The sequence below is a fragment of the Vanessa atalanta genome, chromosome 16, assembly GCF_905147765.1.
Source record: "Vanessa atalanta chromosome 16, ilVanAtal1.2, whole genome shotgun sequence".
NCBI lineage: Eukaryota > Metazoa > Arthropoda > Insecta > Lepidoptera > Nymphalidae > Vanessa > Vanessa atalanta.
Window position 1 is genome coordinate 8,198,005 of NC_061886.1, and position 24,207 is coordinate 8,222,211.

A 24,207-nucleotide genomic window follows, 5' to 3' on the forward strand; every position below is an offset into this window, starting at 1 on the left:
GACACACACACAAAGTTAAATCTTCGAGCTTCGCACGCACACAAGCGTCCGTCACCCATTAGTATGTGTTAGCTGCGCGTGCTCGCCACTCGCTCCACGGCTTCTTATTATTATTATTTATTGTTGAATAATGTGAATGGTAATGCGTGGTTGTTCACGATCCCGCATAACACCTGCCGTCTTTTCCCACAGTCGAGCTGACGGGCGGGAGGCGCGCGCGCAGGAAGTGTGAGTGAGACGCACGACACGCGTGCACTGCACGTGCGAGACTGAGCTAGCGATAGCAAGCAAGAGTGAGACAGTTTAAGGGATAGATTGCGTAGCGCGTAGCTGCGTAGCTCTGAAAAAAGTTACAATTAAAAGCTCGCAATTAATGTTATATTAATTAAACTCTTAAAATGCTGCCAGAATATACAGATCATTAGTGACAAAAATCAAATTATATATGATATGAAAAACGCATGTGCAATTGCTTGTTTATATTACAATTGTATTTACTTTAATTAAATACACAATTAATTAATTATATTCAAGCAACATTAACCGTGAGCTAAAAAAAGACATACATTTATTAAATTAATAATTCAATCTTTTTTTAGCTTTAAATATACATGCGACGAGACGCCTTGACTTAATAAATATTTAATTTTGCTAAAATATTAATTCAAATGTCTCTCTTATGTAAAATTTTTAAAAGTATTAGTATGAAGAAGAACACTGAGTTTTAGTAAGGAAGTTTTTTTTTATATAAACAATATGATGGTCATAACGATTGATTTTTTTTACCATTTTTATGTTGTGAATCCTATATCGTTTTATGAATTGAAATACATTCAATTTATGTATAATAGTAGCTAACCTTATCTGGCAAGTCTATTTGAATATGCATTGCGGATAAACCAGCTAAATCAAGGCTAGATTTCTTTTAAACAAGATTTTAATATCTCGATTTCTATACATAGATAAATCAAAGTTCAATCGCCTCTATAGAATAATTTTCATCGTATAAATTGAATCAATATTATGTATACGCGGATTGTGAAATAAATATTATATTAGATCGCTTCCAAGTAAGTTTATTTTTATGACATTGTTTTTTATTGAAATGTGGTATTTAAAGATATAAGATTTTGTTATAAAAATAAAGTAAGAATGTATTTTGATTAGGTATATATATATATTTATCAAGCACAGATTGTTAAGTGGATAGAATGCCAGCTCTAAAAAGTTTCCATTTGGTTGATTTCTGGTTACAAAATCATGTCGTGATTAGTGATAATTGATAATATCTCACAGGTTGGTGGAGGATACTCTGTAGCATGGGGAGGCAAAAAGGATAAAAAGCGCTTAATTGAAATATATTAATTTGCAATACTTTTTTAATTTTTTTATTGTTCTTCTCATAGATTCAAATAAAAATATCAAAAACTTTAAAAAAACCTTACTGACACTCTTTTATTGAAATAACAGTACCATCAGCTATATATATCTTTAAAAAGCATATAATCTGTTATAGTGCGTGGGTCAGTCTCTTGGTGCTGTTTGATAACTAAAGGTTATGCTGCGTAAATTACTATAGTTATACCTTTTTATGTTTTCGTTCTAGTATAAAATAAAATACTTTTTCTTTCAGATGAACCAGTCCATATTGTCACTATTTTTTTGTTATTGGCGTATCAAATAACACTTCTAAATATGTATTGAGATTCATGCTTTGCCATTGCGTGCCTCCTTAAGTTAGATAAAGGTTATTTCTGAAGAAGTTATTTTCCTATTAACAATGCAATACAAGATAATGAACTAGCCATTACGTCAATAGACACCCCGGATGTTCGCTATTTGGTTTATTTCAACCCAATGAATCCTATAGTTGAATTAACAATAAAAATTGCTCATCCCATCCATCTCTCAATACATTTGAGACTATCTAAATATAATTTAATATAAGTCTTAAATACATGTGTTAAAGTTCATATTTGCATAATGTGTTATTTTTCTTTGAACAGAGATTGTCCACCATGTAGGTCAGTCTATTAATCGGGTTGTCGAAGACCGGATGGGACGATTATGTTTCAGAGATTTAAAAAAAAATAACTCTTATGTTACGTCACCTTATACTTTATTTGGCTTGATATTTATTTCATGTAAAGTGGTTAATATATATGCGAGATGTTATATTATAATTGACATACTATTTTTACTCTATGTATGTGTTTTGATTTGAAAACACATACATAGAGTAAAAAAAGCTATTCTTCCATAAAAAGTTTTTATATGCAATAATTTTTTCGTATATTTATTTCAAACTGAAATAAAAAAAACATTGCTGTGCTGTTACAGATCGAAGAATTATTTTGATTGTAAATTGACTGGTTTCAGAGTAGGTATAGTAAACACTCAAAATTACACATCATTTACGCATGCGAGATCATAAATTACGTTCAATTATGAATCACGGCATACGGGTAGGATTTCCAGGTCGGTTATTTTACGGCGGATTGATTTTAGAACCTTAATGGCAGACTTTTTGCGACATTTGGTCGCCTTCGGGGTCAGTGTGGTCGCCAAATGTGCCCGTTCGCAAGAAACCCGACCCGTGAAAGTTGATCCCGACGCCGAGATTCAAGTCACATGCTCCCGCACATGACAAGCTAAAGGTCGCCCGAGGTGGCATTTTTTATAAACACCTCCTTTACGTTTACTATAACATAAGATTACGTTACGTCGGCATATTTTTATAAGTGACCAAACCGGCACTTTATTTTCTCGTCGAGCAGTTTATGCGACATCAATAAACGGCTTACATTCGATTTAATGCAGCGCTAAATTACAATACCCGGCTCTCGGTTGCAAAATAACAACGCATAAACAGTAGCAACGAGCTCAGCCAGCAACACCTCCGCGATAAATCATCTTCTACATTACAGTTTTATTCTCCAAACACGCAGCGTCCTTTTCACGGTTTTCGAGCGAAGTATTTGAATTCGAACGCTCACAAATTATTATCGTCGGTTGTTGTTATTTTATTGTCGTATCATTTTTTCCTTTCTTCGCGTGTCCTTATCTTGCGTTTAAAGGTTGCATTCTCCATCTCGCTCTGTCTCGCTTCGATTGTAGTAGCGTCTCGAGCACGTGCGACACGTTAAAGGCAGAGCGTTCCCACGGTGCGGGCTCGAGCCGCCGGCCCGCGCCCGCGCCCGCGCCCCGCGCGTGATTCTACTCCGGACACTCGTGCCAATGAAATAAAGTGCCCGAATGCCCGCACAGCACGTTCCAATTGCAAAACGCTGTTTGAAGATTTCGTGGTAATGAAAGTGGCGGAAATGGTAACTCTCTCGGATTGAGTAATGCTTTTAAGCTTGTGCCTTACTCTGATATGAAACCGTCTTCAACCGCAATTGTCCGTTGATAAATAGTTGACAGAACTTAGTTGCTCGAATTGCGTTAGTTGTTTTAAAATAAAGAATTTATTGTTTCAGAGGTTTTTATAATTTAAATTTCGAGATTCGAATTATTTTAACAGAGTATTTTTTGCGCCAAATAAATTAAGGTTTGGAAATAATCGCGTTTAGTAACTGATTTAAATGTTGTTTAAGAAACTAGTTTGCTTCCTACGCAATGTGTAACTATTTTATAGCCATCTGAGATATTTATTGTCATTGATTTAAGTGTATTGGGAACTACAACTGATATTTAGAATACGGTATAGGCATAATTTGTAGAAAGTTATATGAGGCGCAGATAAAACGAAATGACAGTGTTTTTTTTTTAATTTATGCACAATTTTATTGTTATGTGAGAATGTAGTTGTTTATTTAACATATTTAGCACATTTTAATGAAAATAATATCCATGGTATTTTCCATATCTAATGTTTGAATGTAAGATTAACCTTTTTCTAGTATCTGTTTAGCATAAATGAGACTCTATAAGCATATGTATATCATTGTTTCGTTTTGATAAAATCTTAGATTAATTATTCTCCACTATTTCTGAGCTAATAAACGAAAAAAAAAATAAAGTTGAGCTTTTCAGCTTGGGTATTTTTCAATAAAAGAGAGTAATATTAACATCATCATTAAAAACATAAGAAAATTATATTTTATCAAAAACAGCTTATTTATTTTATGAAGAAGGAGGCAAGCAATCTTGGGAATCCCTAATCCCTCTTGCGTGAAATCTACACGGATATTAAACAAGAAATGAAACACAAACTAGCATGTAACATTGTGATATACTCGTAGTATATATAAAATATATTTCTACATTAAAAGCTATCATAATCATTACGCCCAGTTGCACAACGTACCCCAGCCCCGAAGTGTCAAGTGTGACAGACACGGGCCGAATAATAATATAATTAATGGTATATTTTTTAAATTCCGAAATTATAATACTTCTCATATATTTGAATATATTATATATACATCTAGAAAGGTGAGGCTCATTACTGTCGTGTTAGGTTATATAGGGTTTAAGTCTAGTTATGTACTATATCTCAACAACTGAACACAATTTTGCTCAATACATTGTGATAGTGTCACATACCATCGTGATAGAGGACATTGTCTTGTAAACCTTATCTTTATCTTGTGCCGTTAATTAACATGGAAACTTCTAAACTACTGTTGCAGTCCCTATGCCGTAACATACGCATATACATACGTATTGAATAATGATTGAACTGAGATTATTATTAGATTACTGATTTGTTTATATAACACTATGGAATAAACATTCATGACATTTCACTCATAAATATAATAATTATTTATTATGACATAATGATTTCTCAAATGACAATTAAATTTAAAATAAGTAATAATTGGTAAATTGAAACCTTCACGTGCGACCATTTAACATTTCAATAGAATTGTACGTCTAACGGCGCAAGATCGATTATCGTTTTCATACAATCACCCATCCAAAGGTCACGCGTAATTCTATTCAAAGTACATCATGCTATACCGAAGAAACTATCCATTTGTTACTCGTAAACATCGCATGCAAACCTTCTGCAAAATAGTTTGAACTCTATGCAAAAGGTCATTTGAGTTAAAATTAGACTGACAAGTAATTTTTTGTAACAACTATTTAAGATTATTTGTAAAACATCGAATACAAGCCACAGGTTATCGGAATGTGGTATCTTTGTGTATGTACGCTAAGGGTTAGAATTACGTTTCGGCAGTGAAGTGAGATTGTGTATCGAAAGCCAGGAAGCGCATTGTTAGGTCACGTTCTCACAACTCCCCTTTTCTTCGAGGGGGAATAAATAATTGCACTTTTTTCTGTCGCATATGGCCAAGGAAACGGTGGATTGTGCAAGATCGTTCCCACGATTCGCCCCTTGGGCATAAAGGCCGAGGTCAGGAAAAAATACGTGCTGGCATAATGCGGGGGCTTCTTTTGTAACGGCAGATGCATTCTAGGGTTAAGTGTGGAATACTTTGTGGAAAATGTATTGATTGAAATGATATTGTTTGTTAATCGTATTGGCATTTTTAAACATGACCGTGACGTATTTTTTTAAGCGATAGTTATACATAACATTAGTAGTTGAAGTATTAATTTTATCTAAACATATCTGAATAAAATTTTATGACTGAAGCTACAAAACCCTAAAAAGTAGTAAATAATAACTTTATAAGCTTATAAAAAGACAGCAACTTATAAACTCACCACTGTTTACAGTTTTGCAAAGCAATTTTCTGCTTGAAATTTTAATGTAAAAAATGAGATACAGTTTTATTAAAAACAAAATAAAAAAACCTCACGTTTTGTTAAACTTTTTGCAATGCGTTTAAATATCTTATCTCCAAATAACGAATTCCTTGGGTTCCGATTTCCAATTTCACTCACCACTTCTTCTACATACGGCTGCCATTAGAAATAAAAAGTCTCGGACAAAAAAAGGAATTGCACCTTTTCTAAGGCGTTCTTTACCTATTTGAAAACTGGTCGCGTTCCCACGCTCGCTCGCGCCAGTTGCTCGTCTCCCCTCTGCATTTTTTTTTCTTTTTCTTGCCATATCAATATTTATATGTATCATTAAATGTTATAGCATTTCTATTTTGGGTTAATTCAATCGTTTTATTTATATTACAATAAATTATGATGTAAAATATCAATGTATTATTTAATTCTAAAAATACATTTATGATAATATCGGAAAATATATTTTCTTAGTTAATTTTTTACCGTCTAACTTTCTAGTTAAAAAAATATATTTTTAAACGAAAATTTTAAATAACTCATAAATACAAATAAGTTTCTTTAGACAAACAATGTTTTCACGCATACTTGGTCTACGTTAAATCAATGGGGCATGTGCGGATATAAGATACGTATCAGGCGTGCCTATCCAAAAACCGACCTTAAATCTTTCTATAGAGGTTTTATATTTAAATTTTTATTTATCAATAAACAGAGCTGTCGAAATTTGAAAAGAGAACTCTATAATAAAGGAGGTTAATTGTATATTCCGTGTCGCCCCACTGCAGCCGAGCTCTGACAGTCGAGAAAACACGAGCACACATTGCGTATTTTCTGTATACGTTCCCACGGTCCACGCGACATATGGCGCGAACGGGAACATTTACGCGCGAAGGGCGACGCGTGCACAAAAAACGCTCGGACTTAGCGGATCTATGGACGATCTGGTAAATGATAAGGAAACCGGTATAATCTTGACGTTATGTTACTTACCATCAGGATTATTCGGTGCAATGTGATTTAAAAATATTACTATTATTTCATAATTTTATCAATTATGAAACGAAACTGAAAATTATATGACCTTGCTTGGAATCTATTTTATTTTAATATTTTGATACTGATATGTTTTTTTTATATAAAATATTTATTGCATTATTATAACTAAATTCTTTATATAAACTTATCAAATAACAGAAATTAAGGTCAGATAAATCGTTCTAAATTAGAATTTTCGAAGTGTTTTATAGGAAGGCAGGTGGCGCGCTCGCAACTGTCGTAGTTCCCACGGCCCGAGCACCGGGCGTCCGCGCCGTCATACATTATCTTGTATGCCAATTATGAAATTGGAAATTGTTCGAATTATCAACTTTTGATGATGATTATGCTTTTGGTAGTTGTCGCCTCGAGCAATTTTTTTGACAGTGACATTTAAGATTTTTTTTTGGTTCAATTTTTAATAATTGCTTTAGATACTAACAGAATGAGGTTGGTTTAATTTGATTTAATTGTTTTAGAGCTCAAATACAATTAATGTACGAAAATTTACAAATACAAAATAAAAAAAATCGTATAAAATATTGTCGTATTGAATAGTTTTTAACTATAATTCATTTTTAATATTAAACAAATATAAATTATTCAAAGTAAATGTATTTTGCGATATCGACGTTTATGCATGTATACACATAAGTTTTAAACTAAACATTATTTCTATCATTTAACAATTAAAAAACAGATTGGGCAAGCTCTTAAAAAGGACAAGTACCGTTAAAGTATTGTTCGGATAATTACCTACTATTGGAATAGCAGCGCGTGCGCCGCACGAGTCGTTGACGGACATGATTGCAATCAAGTTCGCTTTATTGTAATCTCTTCAAGTCCTATTAAGAATTATTTATATAAGTTATTATAACCTTCAAGTGGTCTTATTTTAATTTGAGAATATACTTTATTAGAACATTTGATATAAATTAAAACCTTTTAAATTAATAACTAAATATTTGTTTTAAATTAAAAAAAAATATTCAATCTAGTTAATGTTGCTATTAGTTTAAAAACAAAAATAAATAAAATCACTGAAAAACAATTATTTTATTGTGAAACATTGCCATCTAGCGGCAACAGTTGGAACTAATCGTGAGTCACGTTAAATGATAAGGGGTGAACGATAAGCTAAGGGGAGTCGGAAGTATAAGAGACAATTGTTCAATGAACAATAACATCTTTAGGTCAAAGTTTAAGGCATTGGGGTCCGTGGGAAAGACCGTGATTTTGCAAGTAATTTGAGGGTGAATCTTGTATAAATTTTTGGCTTCATACCGTTAGTGGTTCAGTTATTTTTGTGATCTCTAACAGGAAGTAACGGTACATGTTTCGTGGAAATAAAATTATTGATTTAAGAAAGTGCAGAAGATAATTTCATATAATTCATAGTTTTAGTGGTTAAAGTGATAAGTGTTTGGTGCTTACTATAGAAAAATGCTTATAAAATTACAATAGTGCTAGAGCAATTCAGAATTATGCTATATTGTAATTGTGATTTGTGTATAAGTGCAGTAAACATTTAGTGTTATTAACGCTTCGATGAATATACATAAATAAATCAACGGAAGTCAACGATCTTCTATTTTAACCTAAGATGATAAAATTGGAAAGATACACTATCTATTTTCTTAAATTTGTGATTTTCCTTATGACTCTCATAAAAATAAAAAAATCGTCACAATTCACTATAACATGTCGTAAATACACGATGATGTAGCCCGAGGCAAATAATATTGAATTTTTTCAATTGTTCAATGTAAATATATTATGAACAGCCGAAAGCATGAGTCACGACGTTTGTTTAGTTTAATTAAGGAGTCAAACGCTACATTTAAAAAAAAATGAACCAACATTAAATTTTCGGTGTTAATTATAATGAAATATTTTCGTTATTCTTTATTTTTAGTATATTTATCTCTTCAGGAAGAAAAAACGATAAGGCTGAATCAATCATAATGAATAATAATTATCTTTTTTTGGTCTTAACAAAACAGTTTACTACTTACTAAAAGCAGTTAATAAATTCGTGATTAATTTTCTAAAATAAGAAATAATTCTTTGTCATCAATAGGCTCAAAGTCTCTGCCATCGATAGTCGAAGCACATTTCAGCAGTACTCTAGGAATTAACACGCATTGTTTTTGAAGAACTCTTTGAAGAATGGTATAAATTGCTTGTAAAGTTTAAGACTTTTCTTACTTAAGGTAGTTATTAAATACAATGTTAACAATGCAATCATATTATATATAAATATTGACTATTAAAAACTATCAACCCTTATAATACAAAAAGGAAATCATAAAGGAACGCACGCAAAAGTGATCGCGGTGAAGAAAATTAAAAAAAATAAAATAAGTCGCCTTAATAATAATAGTGCCAGCTCATTGCGTTGATCGCATTTATCATCTGAATACACACGATGATCTCATCAACTCAACAGAACAATTGCTCAGGTGTGAAGTATTGATAAGAGTGATCTTGAATGAAATTCTTATCAATTTGTTTTATTTCAATGCTCGCTTTCCTTACCTTGTAATTTTTTTTTCAGTATAATATTTTTCAGCCAGTAATATTCTTTAAATAACGATAATGATTTTTAGCTTTTACAAAGGTTAAAGATCAATTAAATATTTATCCTGTGTGTTAATTATGAATTAAGTATTGCAACAACGTTAAATGTCAAGTGATACCTAGATTTATTATCAAGTCGTCGTTTATGTAAGTCCGTAAAAATTTTTTGAAACAAAAGATTATAATTTTAAATCTAAAGATATATTTTGACTATAACAAACACTAGCTTTAACTTCTTACTGATCCTCTTGGAATCAAAAATAAGATTTAAATTGTTCTTATGTTTTTAAATTATAACCTAAAGTACTGTATGTCCTATTTTGACGATATAACAATTGACGTTTTAAACTTAATTACTTAGTCGAAATTAGTAGCTCTCACTCACTTAGTCACTCAAATAGCATATAAGCCTTTCGCATTATGAGAAATTTGTACTTAAGGTTCTATTTTATGAAGATTATTTAATTATATAAATATCGCATTTATTTATTTATCATGAATAAAGTTAATAATTAATTTGAAATAATGACGTAAAGAGAATATTAGTCTATGACGTCATTGATGTGTGTTAAATGTTTCAATTGAAAATGTTAATTAACTCACGAACATTTTAGTAATTATATTATTCAGTACCTCGTGTAATAAAATAGCAAATATGTATGACACTAACAATATTTATGTAAGATAATACTTACATTACAGGAATATAATAACAGAAAAGTTAATTTATATGCAAGCATATCTCGCAAACGCCTTAAATTGAAGTTTATATTTAACACTTTATTATGCGTTCAGAAATAAATTGGATATAGAAGTCTTAAGATAACTACGTATAAAAGGTATGATTATCCCTTAAAGAGATTTATTCCAGAATAAACAACTAAGAAAAAAAATGAATGAGAGGTATACGCAATATTTAAAAAAAAACTATTTATTAATAAATTTTTTTTTTAGAAATGTTCCTCGTACTCTCGCTGCCGTTAAGAACATAAAAAAAATTCTAAAAAAAAACAAAAAAAAAACTGCATTAAAAGAAGATAATAAGAAACCTCGATTCCAATCCATAATGTTTTCTGCGTGTGATGTTACTCTCATTGCTTTTTATATCATTCATTTGATCGAGAGATTCATTATTACAATTTTATTGTAATCGAAAAATAATTAGCTCACCGTCTCAGTAATCTTTAATTAACTTTAGATTACGAATACAAAGTAATTAAATCCTGTTCAAGTATATACAAAATTAAAATGAGTACTTGCACGTGTATGATTAAGCTTTGATATTCAATATTTTTTCATAACATTCCAATGTAACAATTTCAATGCACGTGTACAGAGCACGCCGAATTCGAAATTAGTATCGAAAAAAAAAATTTAACCCAAATTTTGCAAGAGTTGCGGAATTAAGAATAAGGGTTGCAAAAAATCCTTTCTAACCCGAGCGTCCGATGCATCGAACACGTGCATGAGGTAACAATACGCCGATGAGTCACGAACGAGACCCAAAACGTCGTCGATACCGAAGCGGACTCTATATTATTAAGCTCGAAGAAAAAAAAGATACGCGCTCACTCGTCGTACCGCATCAAGGAATTGTACATCTGCCGAAATTTCTCACGGATCCATCGTCGTGAGCGCCGCGTATGGTATTATTATACCGGACCACTCCGCTATCTACGTATACTATACACGTTTCGCTGATTATGACAACTGGGCGCCTAGCGGTATTATCTGGCGACGACTTATAATCAATAGCGTACGATTAGCATATCAAGTTTTAGCGATACAAATCTACATAATAACTTTAGTCGAGTAAAAGTTGCAGCTATAATAATTTAGTATGCAAATTAACGTGTCATTTTTAGTTTTCAGCTTCTCACGTTTTAAAGATGTTTTGGATTTGGTTATCACTGTAGTCAGATCATATATTTTTTAAACTAATATTTTCTCCGGCAATGCGCAATACTTTTTCTACAAAATCCAAAGATAAATTATAATGAACTATTTTCTGTAAGTCAAGATTCATTTACACCAAATTTTGAATAAGAAAGTAGCTTTTGTATTTGCACGTGCGTACAATAAATAGACGCTTATTGTTATCAATCCATAGTAAAATAACAGTAGAAGCGATTATTCAAGCATTGTGCAAAAGTATTTATTTTTTGTCATTTAAAAGTTGTGAGCGAGTTTTAACTTGTCTTGAGGTGAACTTCGCAACAGGTTGAAACATGTTGGGACGTGCCGGGGTTGCTTTTTACAAAGTACGTGCTTGTCTTGTACCCCGTCTAGCTTTTCCAGTGCTGTTTTGTAATTTTGCATGATTTATTTTATGGACCACTTTTTATTGTCAGTTATGTGACAATAAAAAGTGGTCCATAGCTTGATTACGTATTATCGCAGAATAATAATTTGGTAATACGATAGTTTCGAGTATTTTACACTATGGTCATATTGTGCTATAAAATGCTTACTTCTATGTTACAATAACCAAAAAATAACCTTTTGGTGTGGCGTAAATGATTGATTAGCGTAATTAAAAGCATTAAAGAGTTGGGATTTGTTCAGTTTGTTTTGGGCGTTTCGTTGCAAGTATGACTTTAACTTGACTAACCATTTTTTAAACAGAGGTTTATCTATTATCATAGCGAATTTGCATACTTTATGAGGCATTGTATTTTCTTATTATTAAAGTAGGTACTATACGTATACGTTAATTCATTATCTTTTGTATTATATACTCTAACGTGATATGGGTTTTATTAATTATAATCAAAATATATAATTTATTCCGTTATCATTTTGCTAATGACTAATATGAGATATCGATATTATACATCTATTTATTTGAGAATGACGTTATCATATTGGTTATGCTTTAAAAATAATTGCACGATCTAGTAATCTAAATTATATAATTGCATGATCTAGTTGTCTTACGAAGCTACTTAACGGGATGATTTTTGCATATTTTTCTTGCAGTTTATGGTTCTGAGAGTGTCATACCTAACCCGAATGCGAAAACTGAATAGTATTTTCTAGCTAATGAATAATGATTTTTAATGATGATTCTGAATTAATGTTGTTTATTGCTTGCTGATATTGATGTATTGCTAATCACTCTACATACGCGATACAAGCTTTACTGGTTTGTATGATATGAGGTTTTAATTGTTTTCCTTTAGCTACTGTTAAGTGTGTTGTAACTAGTTTTTGTGTTTTATAAGTATAGTTTATTTAATAACTATTTATTTTTAACGAATTGCAATATTATGTCTGTGACAGTAATTCAATTGATACAATACGGGTCCGATTGACTTTTTTTAAAGTCGTTAATCTTTTAAATCGGCTATTAAACTAAATGGAAACAAAAAGAAAAGCACGGGCTAAAAGACGACCATTAAAACCCAGTAGCGAGATTCGCCTCGGGCCCTGCACGTGCGCGTGCGCACGAAATGTTGTCCGCCAAGTATGGCCTGACCAGTCTTATGTCAGCTCATTATATTGGTACAAATGTTGTTCCAACTTGTCTGACCAATGTAAAGGCAAACTTGCACCACCACGAAAGCCTAAGTATACATGATCTATGTTCGCTCCAACGTTGGGCTTGGCGTTGGGTCGAATTATACATAGCAAAGATAAGTATGTTGGCTCGCGCCATCGCCTCGCCCGTTAATATCTCGTCGGACAAGTTTTGACTGCATCAGATTCCAGAGTTGCCGCTTAATATTTTATAGCGGTTAAAGATGGTTATTCTTATTGGTTTCAAATTACAATTTAAAGCGTTAAACAAGCAGAAGACACAAAGTAAAATTGATTTAGTATTGTTTGTCTGTGTTTCATCAAGGGTTTGGGTTAAGGAAAGAGAGTAATATTTTTCAATAATTATTTTATTTTCAACATTTTCGAAAGTCAATCGACTTGGTTACAAACGTATAAATATATAAATTACTATCCCTAAAACAATTAAAGCTCAGTTAAGTATGATCACAATCATAAGATCCCTATATTTATTCCTTAATTTATACATTATCAAAATATCACAACACCAAGTTATAGTGAAAATACAATTAAAGCTTTCCTGGAGTTATCACGACCATTGAGCGAGATATCTTTATCATAACCTACATATATGGCACCATAGAACTATATTAAAGCTAACATCACAGACTGTTGCCGAAACCAACGGAGCGAGCACTGGTTTCACGGAAGACACTGATTGTTGTTTAGATTCTTCATTTAAGCTTGGACCCAACGGTCTTGCAAGACTGGGTACTGTTGCTCAGCAGTTTGGCACTCGGTGTAGCAGTCAGTTGTTGCGAAGTCAGCTTCGGATTTGGAGACAGTTGTCCAGAAGAAGGTGCCGGCATCAGTGCGAGCGAAGTGAACTGGGATGTAGAAATCTTCGCGGGAGATCGGCACAAGGTCATAGGAATTGTCTTGGTTGCTGACCAAGAAGGCAGCAGACTGGCACGAGTCCATCTCGTTGTATATCTTGCGCTCAAGCGCCTCGTTGCACGAGTTCTGTTCGTCTTCGTAGCACGTGTCGACGGTTTTGGCGGGAGCGCGCTTGGTCGTTTTCTTAATGATTTTCATGATAGGCTTCAGCAAAGCCTTGAAGCCACTGTTTTTCATCTTTTCACTGTTATATTTGTTTTCATTGATCGAGTTGTTTGTTGCAATGATGTACTCGTTATTCGCGTAGTAAGACATTTTGGAAAGTTAACGTTGAGAAGAGAGCGTGTGTTGCTAGTGAGTTTACAAGCGGGAATGTAGGGCTGATCGGGCCGCGCGCCTATTTATACCCGTCCGGCCGCCCCCGATACAAAAGCCGCGCATGCGTGAAAAGCTCCCCTCTACATGTGTGGGTGTAAAGTGGTTTATTCGATACTATTATATTTTTCGTAAACATCAAGTGCTTATCATATTTGTTTGAATTGTTAAACATAGACAAGTGTTGCTACTGAAAAAGATTAAAGATTAAACGTTTTATGTATATAGCTAAGTCGTAGTCGTTTATTAAATTCAGACTTAATTCTAATTGATTTTATGTACATTTACAGATAACATTGGCATCTATATTACTTCGTCTGTTGTATGTAATTTAAATAATTAAAAATTTTTTTTGTTATAAAATAAAAAAAAGGCAGGTTTTAAATATAATTTGTAAACCTGATATAGGTATCTTTATATCGCATACAAGAAGTGCCACTTGTTATACAACATTGTAAATAAATAACTATAGTTTTATAACAACAGTTCTGTAAGTGTCCTTCAGTGTCCACGTGCTGAACACGCGTCCTCGGTGATGATACCGTTACTTCATTACCATGGCGCGAGGCTAAGGTCAATGGAAGGGGTCACGAAGTCATAGGGTGACTACCCCTCGCTGCACTGGCGATACAACGATGCACCCTTTATTAGGGTAAACGTATTACATTGGCAACTATATTAATATTGGATTACTCAATTTTATGGTGAGTAACTTTCTCCCATTAAGATGTACATGTATGAATATACTAATTATATTTTATTTATTTTGTTGGGTTTTTGGAATTGTTATAAGCTCTCAACATCTGAGATTTTATAAGGAATGTTTAATTTCAAGTTCATTAACATTTTGTTTATAAAAAGAAACATTAGACATAGGATACCACCTACGCACAAAATATTCGACTCGTACCGGTCCAAACATGTAAGATTTTTTCTATGCATGTCCAAAGTATTACAAAAAAATCTAAAGTTTAAAAGAAATCAGTGTAGCAGTGATAGTAGGCGATCAGCCAATGGGGTGCGCGCGCGCCGGCAGGTGCTGCGATCGAGCCGCGCACACATACGACGCCAGTTTAAATATACGATCTTTGAACACGTGCATTCGAAGGGGATGAAGATACGAATCGAACCTTCAAACGAGTGAGAGCACAAATATTTTTTATCGATATGAATAGATTCACGACTCCTTCATATCCGAAATAGGGTAACGCAAAGGCTAATTTGGTTATTGAAAATTGAGGGGTTGTTCGTGGGAATGCTCTCCGTTCCTAGGTTCCCAGGGTTGCTCGCACATTGAGCTTTTTTTCGGCGATTCGAGATTCGGAACGACGACAGATGGCAAGCGGTTGATCGATCCCGTTCTACTCGGTTATAATAAATCGTATGGGTATTTGAATTAAACATTCCATTTAGATGGTTCATCGCGTTTGTAGAGGGTGGCGAGGGGATGAAGATGTAAACAAGTGTAAAAGGGGTCAGTGGAACTCGACCGAGGCAGTAATTAAATGTCTATTAGAAGCATTTTGGGATTATTAGGAACAATCATGTAAGGGTATAAGTTTTTTATTATAATTATACCAATTAGAGTATCATGTCCGATAATTTAGGTCGTTGTCATTAACATTCTCTTTGGAGTTTGGCTGTTATAAGATTTGGGTAAGATTTTATAACATTTTAGAAGAGGCCCTCTAAATCTTTAAACATAATTATAGGTAAAAAGTATTTTGTAAGACAAGTAATGTATATAAATTGTACTTTTTACAGATTGGAATAATTAATCACCGTTCGATGTCATTCCCACGTCCGAAGATGCAAAAACTGAATACCTAGCCAATGTGAACAATGGGGTCGAATAAATTTCAAGGGAGCTGCACTTTGCGTCATATTTAAAAAGTGGCGTGTACCCACAGCGTGACAAGTGTGGGATTGGGAAGGGTCGGGTGCCCCCTCTATTGTGAGCTTTGTTTGTGATTGCACTTGTCGCGTTTTGGGGTCGTGATTGTCTGTGATTTTTTTTTATATATTAATTGTATTCATATTGTTATAAGATATCGTTTATAACTTCACATATTTTAATGGTATTAAAACTTAAGGGGAAGAGTTTTTATTTTATTAGCTGTGATATTTAATTATGATTATAAAATAATATGATTATTTTTTTAAATAAATCTTATTATGCTTTATTCTATAAGTAATTTATATAATTATATAAAGTTATTATTTATAAAGATACTATAAGATTGTAATTATTATAAAATATTTAGTATTAATTTATTAAGCAATTAATTATTACGACTTTTTACTTCGTTAACCGCTTTTAGACATAGAAAAAAAACACCATTGTGCTAAGAGTGTGGGAATTTCAGTTACGTGATTTCATAGTACAAAATCGAGGGTGGAAAATAAAAGGAATGTATAAATCACCCCTAATCGCTTTCTGCACTTGTTGCATCACCCTCATTCTGTATAAGATTTTCTACCAAAATAATCATGCCGTAATTTTGGCCATGTATATCTAAACTAATCTTTATATCTATGTGTATAAGGTAGAAATTATATTGTAATATATTTTGTTCTTCTTTTTAAGTTTGTCAAAGGTAAAGGAATATGGGGGCGGTGAATTTCAGGGGTTGTTGAACAAATTAACCGAATCGCAGGTAAACTCATTTTAGATTGAAATAAAAAAAGGTCAGATGATTTTGCATTTGTATAGAAATGTGATTACATTGTGAATTATTAATATTCGTGTCGAATTTTTGGACGTTGTTAAATAAAAAAAACTAATTTAATTAAAAAATGAAGTTTTATTTGTTGCGTATATTGGAAACTATTGTAAAACCAATAAGCTTGTTGCAATATGGAGAAGTCACAAAACATATTATACCTAATTAATACCTTTATATTGAAATATGCAAGTAGAGCTATTTTATAAGAACGAACTCAAAAATCACCGTAGAACACGATCGTAAAATTGAAAATGAGATCGGGAATGAAATGGAAAATGAAATGAGCGAAATGGATTTTATTACCATAATATTTAAAGACGTTAGATACTATACCTATCACACTAAGTCGGCTTTCACAAGTGCGATATGAGATTTCTTTTTATTCTAAACTATAACAGTACCAAGTATTCACGCTTAAATTATATAAATGATGTGATAACTGTATTTGGATTTAAATTAGAAATTTGATGATCATCAATAATCTATTTTCCATAGTCGAATCAATATAGTATGTTTTAATAAGATAATTAATATAATTTAAGATACATTGATCTTTATCTTATTAAATGTTTTATGTCTTTTATTATTGTACGTTGATATGAAAGTCGCTATCCTTTCGGTAAAAAAATGGTCTATAGTCATAAAAGATTATGCGCCACTCATTTCCATCGTCTAAGTTATCTTTAATCACGTTTCAAAATCTCGTCTAATGAGGATACGATCATTAAGCGAAGTAAAGGGAGGTGATAATCATCCCTACCTACCTCCCTCGTTAAGGTTCTATTTTATTTTGAATAACTCTGAAATGAGTTGGGAGTAATGTTTTATGGTGAGTAATAATGAAGTAAAAAAAAAGTAGTTACTCCCTTTTTGTAATCTTCAGTAGAAAAAGATTATTAAGTCCTGGTTTTAATTAAGGATTCGACGCGCTCTGTTTGAGCGGTATAATAAAAATTAAATTGCCTTTTTAACCTGTGTAGGATCGACTTTATTTCAGATTACCGCCGTGATTCGTAGGAGCTACGATAGTGGGATGCTTAATAGGTATCGTATCTGATTGCTTCAATACTAGTTATATAATTTTGATGACGCTAGAAGGAACTCTTTCGATTACTCTTGCGTCGATTCGATTTAAAACCAGTAATAAATATTAAATAAGGCCATTTACGGCTCTACATGTCGTTACTCTATATTTTTTGTATATTTATTAAAATTGTTGTTGTAAGATTATAAAACATAAAAAAAGTGTTTTTTTTTTAGAATTAAATAATCATTTTTGAAATGAATGATCAAAAACATGTTTTTTCGTTAAAGGTGAGCGAATCGCGTTCGATTTGTGCGACATTCATATGCATAATTTCCAATTTTCTTCCAATAAGAAAAAAAATATATATACATAGATGAACTTTTAAGAATGTTTTTATACAAATTTACAAAGCAAGAGATTATGACATGCTTAGATACGAAACTAGATTCAACTCAAGTGTATTTCGGACGGAATTAGACACACGCAATTCCAATTGTTCCAACAAATAAACTCTATTAAGAGAAGTGTAACACTCTAGCGAGTTACAGTACAGACTCATTAATTAAAACGATTAATTGCGTGATGCTGGTCTCAATTTAGAAGCTGTTTGCGATACTAAAAATACACATTTACAGAAAATATTCATTCGTTTCAATCCTATTAACTAATACGTACATATATAAATGATATACAATAATGAATAGGTTCACAGGCATTAAGAAACCTTAATCTAAGACTGTATATATTGTGGTGTAAGACACTATCATATTGCTTGTTTTTAATTAACATAGAAGCATAACACTTGTTCATTGATAGACAATAATCTAGCACAAGTTCCGAAATAAACATCTCGCACCTAAAAAGGACAAGATTAATCGAAATATAAGGTCATGGAAAACATAAATGTAAAATAATTGACAATCGTGCTTTATTTAATATTACATAACTTAAATATTTTTAACTAAAGCGAAGTAGGCTCTACTAAGTAAATTGAAATCTTTATTTTACAGAATTAAATTTAGTGTTAAGCCTACTTTTTAGGACATATCGTTAGATTGATATTATAATGTCGACATTTAAAAGCACTGCGTATTTGTACGTATATGTACCTATTACTAGCCTAAAATCGCACATAGTCTCTTATAAAGCTGAAATAGGTTATCCAGTTGTGTTATTTTGTAAGAAATCATATACTCTTTCAATGTTGTAAATAGACTTATATGCTTGATACGCTGTTTTGATGTAGGTAGTTAATTATAATTATTTTAGTCAAAATATCACAAGTATCTTAAAATTTATGACCGTGGTCTGTAATGAGTTTTGTATTTGTTTTTACAGATTAGCATTACGAGTCTTGAGAACGCAGATAATAATGACTTTGAAAATGAAGGAAAAATTAAATTATTTATTACATCGCTTATTGAAAAGCCTCCAAATTTAAAAGTTAAAAAATATAATATTATTTAACTTAAAGAAATGCAAGATAAAGATAGATTATATGAAATATGATTTAAGAAACATAGAAATAAAAGGACAAATGCAAGAAATCAAAAAGCTTTTTATGTAAAAGTAGGTATATTTAAAACTTATTAAACAAATCGTAACTTTCCTCAGACATAAAATTAATTTAAGTATAATTTTGACAATTGTCTTTATTTAAAGTTGGGTATGGTTTGTTTCTAAACTCGTGTGTTTGCCGCGTGTCTCTCGTCGCATGCGCGTGCCGGCGCGGGCGCATGTAATTGAAGCTAATAGTGTCCCGGCGCACTCCATGTTAGGTCGCACGCGATCTTTGTTTATAACGTACATACGGGCTTGGACCATATTTGTACTTCGCGTTCCTTGTATGTAGTGGTAAGTGAAATGAAAAATATCTGGGACTTTGTATCGTGAGATCTTTTCAACGATAGTACCTAAAATATAGATACATATGTATTATTGACATCGTTACTTTACAAAATAATTTTGGTTTTTATTATTATTGACCATCGAAGAATGGTCGATAATTTTATTAGGGTTAGGTTCACATGATCATAGATACAATGCGAAATCACATTTTGCCGAAAGCAAGATTTTGTCCGTTTTACCACACTCGTGATGAAATTCGTTATATGAAAATATATTTTTTTAAATTTTTACATAAAATAGTTTAAAAAAATAATCACAAAATCTGACTCTCAAATAAACTATAATTGGTATATAATTATTTTTATTATATCCTTTCTTCGAATGTAAGGTTTGGATCGGTTTCCACTGCGGGTTTGCGATATATGTTTATGCAGTCCACTCCCAGTTTTTTGTTTATTATTTATTATACAATCTTATTTATTATTAAAATAAAAAGTTAAGCAGTTGCAAAATGCACATCATAAAGCCAAAAATATACATATAAATAATTATAAAATACATATAATAACTATGTTAGAGTGGTTTTAATTTGTACGTGTCTCACATGTGTCATTACTAAATTTTAAACGAAATGCTCATACTTATTATAATAAGAAAAAAATTAAACATAAAACCAAATGTAGATTAAATGATTGCGCAATGAAGATTATTATATCATAAATATAGGCCTTATTCCCATAGTTATCATTTTATGAATCCATACATTTACAGTATTTATAATTTTATTACCGTAGAGTAATCTCTACAATCATCATATGACTCTACAATTATTCTACGTTTTGATTTTGAAAATTATTCTTAGGTATGCTAAATAATATCTTGTATGGCGAATCCTTCTCTCCTGTTTGGGGACAAAAACTTAGTGCTTGTTCCATAACGTTGCTCCAATATTATCAACGTTTCACAGCACGAGATGAATTATAACAACAAATATTTACTTGAAAAATCAGTGATGCTGTAGCGGGTTCGAACCCGCATTCCTTGATTATGATTCACGACTCATATCACGATACCATCAATGATACTTGACTGAATTACTTCAATATTTTATTTATAACAATAATACCTATAGTAAAACGGTAACGGCACATTATTAAGAATTACTAAACATGATAGAAGGTGTAAAAAAGGGTTAATTGCATTTTAATATGTAGTACAATGAAATAGAGTCCTTAATCGATGCCTTAAGTGTTTTGTATGATTTAGATATCTTTAGATAATCAAGTGACATTGACGTTCATTTATTCATTCAGAGCTGCAGTGATTGTTTTAATTTAGAAGGTTTCAAATGTTTAGTTTCATATTTCGAATATAATGTTTCATAAATATATAATTAACGAGGGTATTATGGTTTTGGTAGTCGAATCGATCGTTTTCAATTTAAACCAAAACAGAATTACAATGTTATTTATTACGGAATTAACACGTCAGTTAAGGGTTGTTTATATCAACCCTTTTGTTCAATTTAACCCCTTTCAAACGCCTTAACCAGCAATCAATCAGTAGAATGGTTTTGATCGGTTGTTAAGGAATTAATGTAAAAAAGGATCGTTTTTATTAATAATAATCTTTATAACTTTTTTTAAGTATAACTACTGTAGTGAAAGAAGTTGATTCACAATCAAATTCTGGACGTTGAAGCCATTAGATAATTAAAAAAAAGTATAATATGAGGTTTATCAGTGGTAGGGCTTTATGCAAGCCGTCGAGTTGGGTACCTCCCACTCTCAAAATATTGAACCGTCAAACAGCAATACTTTGTCTGGTTGGGTTCTTGTTTGAAGGTTGAGTAACACAGTATAATTATAGGCACAAGGGATTTAGTGGTTGGATGTGTATGGTCATGAAAATAAATGGTTTACACCACACTCTAGCTAGACTGTCTTATTAAAAAGAGTTAGAACAAAGTTATTGAGATGTATGATCTTAGGAATTAGGACAATTGGTGAATTAAGGAAAAAAAAGATACACTCGAAAAGTAAAGTAACCCTACACTTTATAATACTAATTAGTTATACATTTATAAGAATATATTACCACTGATTAGAGTGGCAAAAACAACAATATGAACACGGAGATAAGTAAAAGTCGAAAAGGGTTAAAAGTCGGGTTAAAACTTAGGAAGGCGCGTTTTTTAAGTGTTTAGTTTTTAGGCATTTAAATAACCTAAAGAGCCAGAGCGATCATCATGTCTCGACGGATAACTAGAAAATATACAATGTATATATAAGTTAATCTGTACATGTACCGTACGTATCCGTACATATACGTATATCATATGTATAAGATGATAGGTATTTTATTTGCCCACTAGTTAGACAATATCGAATATATACTTGTAATAAGCTTCAAACCTTCTCCTAGGAAAATGGGCCATTAAAAAGGTTTTATTTTTCTTACTTTCATCGACTTATACACTTAATTAATAATTTGCAAAGTACATGTATTGTATAGATGAATTTGTTTTTGTTTCTTTAAGAGCTCTTATCTTAGGACTTACTACACAAGTCAGATTAAAAATATATCAAGTTCTGCTTAATCGCAATTGTCGATTCATTGTGAAAGGTTATATATAACATATGAGAGGTCCTAAACGTGAGGCAAACCGCGTGTAGCAGCCAGTATTAAATACGTGAAAACTGATATTATATAAACGTATCATTAAGTCCCTGTAGCATTTAAAATTAATATGTAAGAGAAACCATGCGGCTTCAGAAATACTCCTTAAACGAAAATTTTAATATTCCGTTATACCGATTTTTTTTTAAACTAAATGATAATGTGGGCTGTAAACGATACTTTAGCTTAACCATATATGAGGTTTTAATGTACCAGGTTTAAAATTCCAGGGTGTAACACCTTTTTTGAGGCTCAGAGCACCTAATTACCGATGATTAGCATCATTGGAGTTGATTTGTCTTAATGATTGTAAATTGCTATAGTAAATTCGGCCCGTGCGGCCCTTTATAGTAGAGAACTTTTTTGGTACGTCGTTTATAATGCGCGTATCATTTATTTATTGCTAACCAAATCAAAGGGAACGTATGTAGACATAAAAAAATAACTTAAGCTTATTTTAAGAACTGGTATTAGTTTATATGGTTATTGCAGATACTTGAATTAAATATTCAAACTAAATCAAACTATACAAGTATATGAAACAAAATTAAATCTTAATATTATCATTTTACAAGATGATGAGAAATGAATTAAAAAATTAAAACTTATCGGTATTATAATAATAAAAACGATAAAATTGATATCAATTTTATTTTAGTTTTATTGTATAGCTTTAAAGACTATTAAAAGATAAGTTTATTTATAGTATAAATTTATTATTAAAATTAAAGTAAATAATCTTATCTAAGAAGATTTAACACATAATTAACTCAAAGTAATACTGGGTTTCTCCTTATTAAATTGCTTCTACTCCGATATACCCAGACCCGTATGAAAAAATAAAAGTGATTTAAATTTTTAAATTTATTTAAAATAGAAAAAAAATGTTTATCGAAACATCCTCATTTTTTACGTTTCCTCCCAACCCTTCTTTACATAAACCCAAAATCTGAACATTAATGGAAGATAATACGAAGGACTTTTAGCGTTTTATCGCGACCCTAAATAATTGTGATAAAGTGTCGAATAAAAAAGATTCCGAAAGATAAATATGTATAGCGGCGGAGTTTATCGTTTTGATAATAAAATATCGCTTAACACCGTAATAAACCCTGCATATCTCGCGTCGAGGGAGGTTGAGGTCGTAGTCTAAGCTTTACGATCTTTAGATAACAAATTTTTGAATAATGTCAAACGCACGTTCTTTTGTGTATAGGAAGATTAGTTGTTAGCTTTTAGATTCTCGATTTTCATAAACGAATTTAATTTTAGAAGGTAGTTCATGAGATAATCCTGTTATATATGTCTATAGATTGTAAGTATTCAAATTTCTTTGAAAGCGACTTGGTTCGTATGGAAATAAACTTTATAGTGAGACCGTATTTGGACCAATCTGTAAGAAAAATTATTTGCTAGTTATTTTTGAATTGAAATTCAACGTGTCGGACGCAAAGACGACAAATAAAAAATATAATAGAAAAAAACAATTATCTATGTACTTTAGACATAGATGTAACTATGATTATTGTGCTAAAGTTTTATAAAATTAATTCAAATAAGAAATTGATTTAAATCATGATTACAGAATCATAGTATTCTATAAAGGTACATTAATATAATTTATACTTCCTATAATTACCAGATCAAATGGTTCGTAGTAACCAAACCGCCACGTGTATTCAAACACCATTCCATAATAAATAGTTCTTAAGCCTGTGAAAACAAAGAGTCATCATCGATCATTGGTATCGGACCGTTGGCTGAACGGGCCACGAGACCTTGAATATTACGGGCCTAAGAAAACAAGAAAAAATACCTTCGAAG

General features: G+C 31.7%; 1 protein-coding gene across 1 annotated transcript; it reads right to left on the reverse strand.

Annotated features, from left to right (window-relative positions):
* Positions 1 to 13,293: 13,293 nt before the first annotated feature.
* On the reverse strand, positions 13,294 to 14,096 carry LOC125069980 (enhancer of split malpha protein-like). The gene has a single exon (XM_047679631.1). The coding sequence runs from the start codon at positions 14,041 to 14,043 to the stop codon at positions 13,570 to 13,572; it is 474 nt and encodes a 157-aa protein (XP_047535587.1). The 5' UTR covers positions 14,044 to 14,096; the 3' UTR covers positions 13,294 to 13,569.
* Positions 14,097 to 24,207: the final 10,111 nt, after the last annotated feature.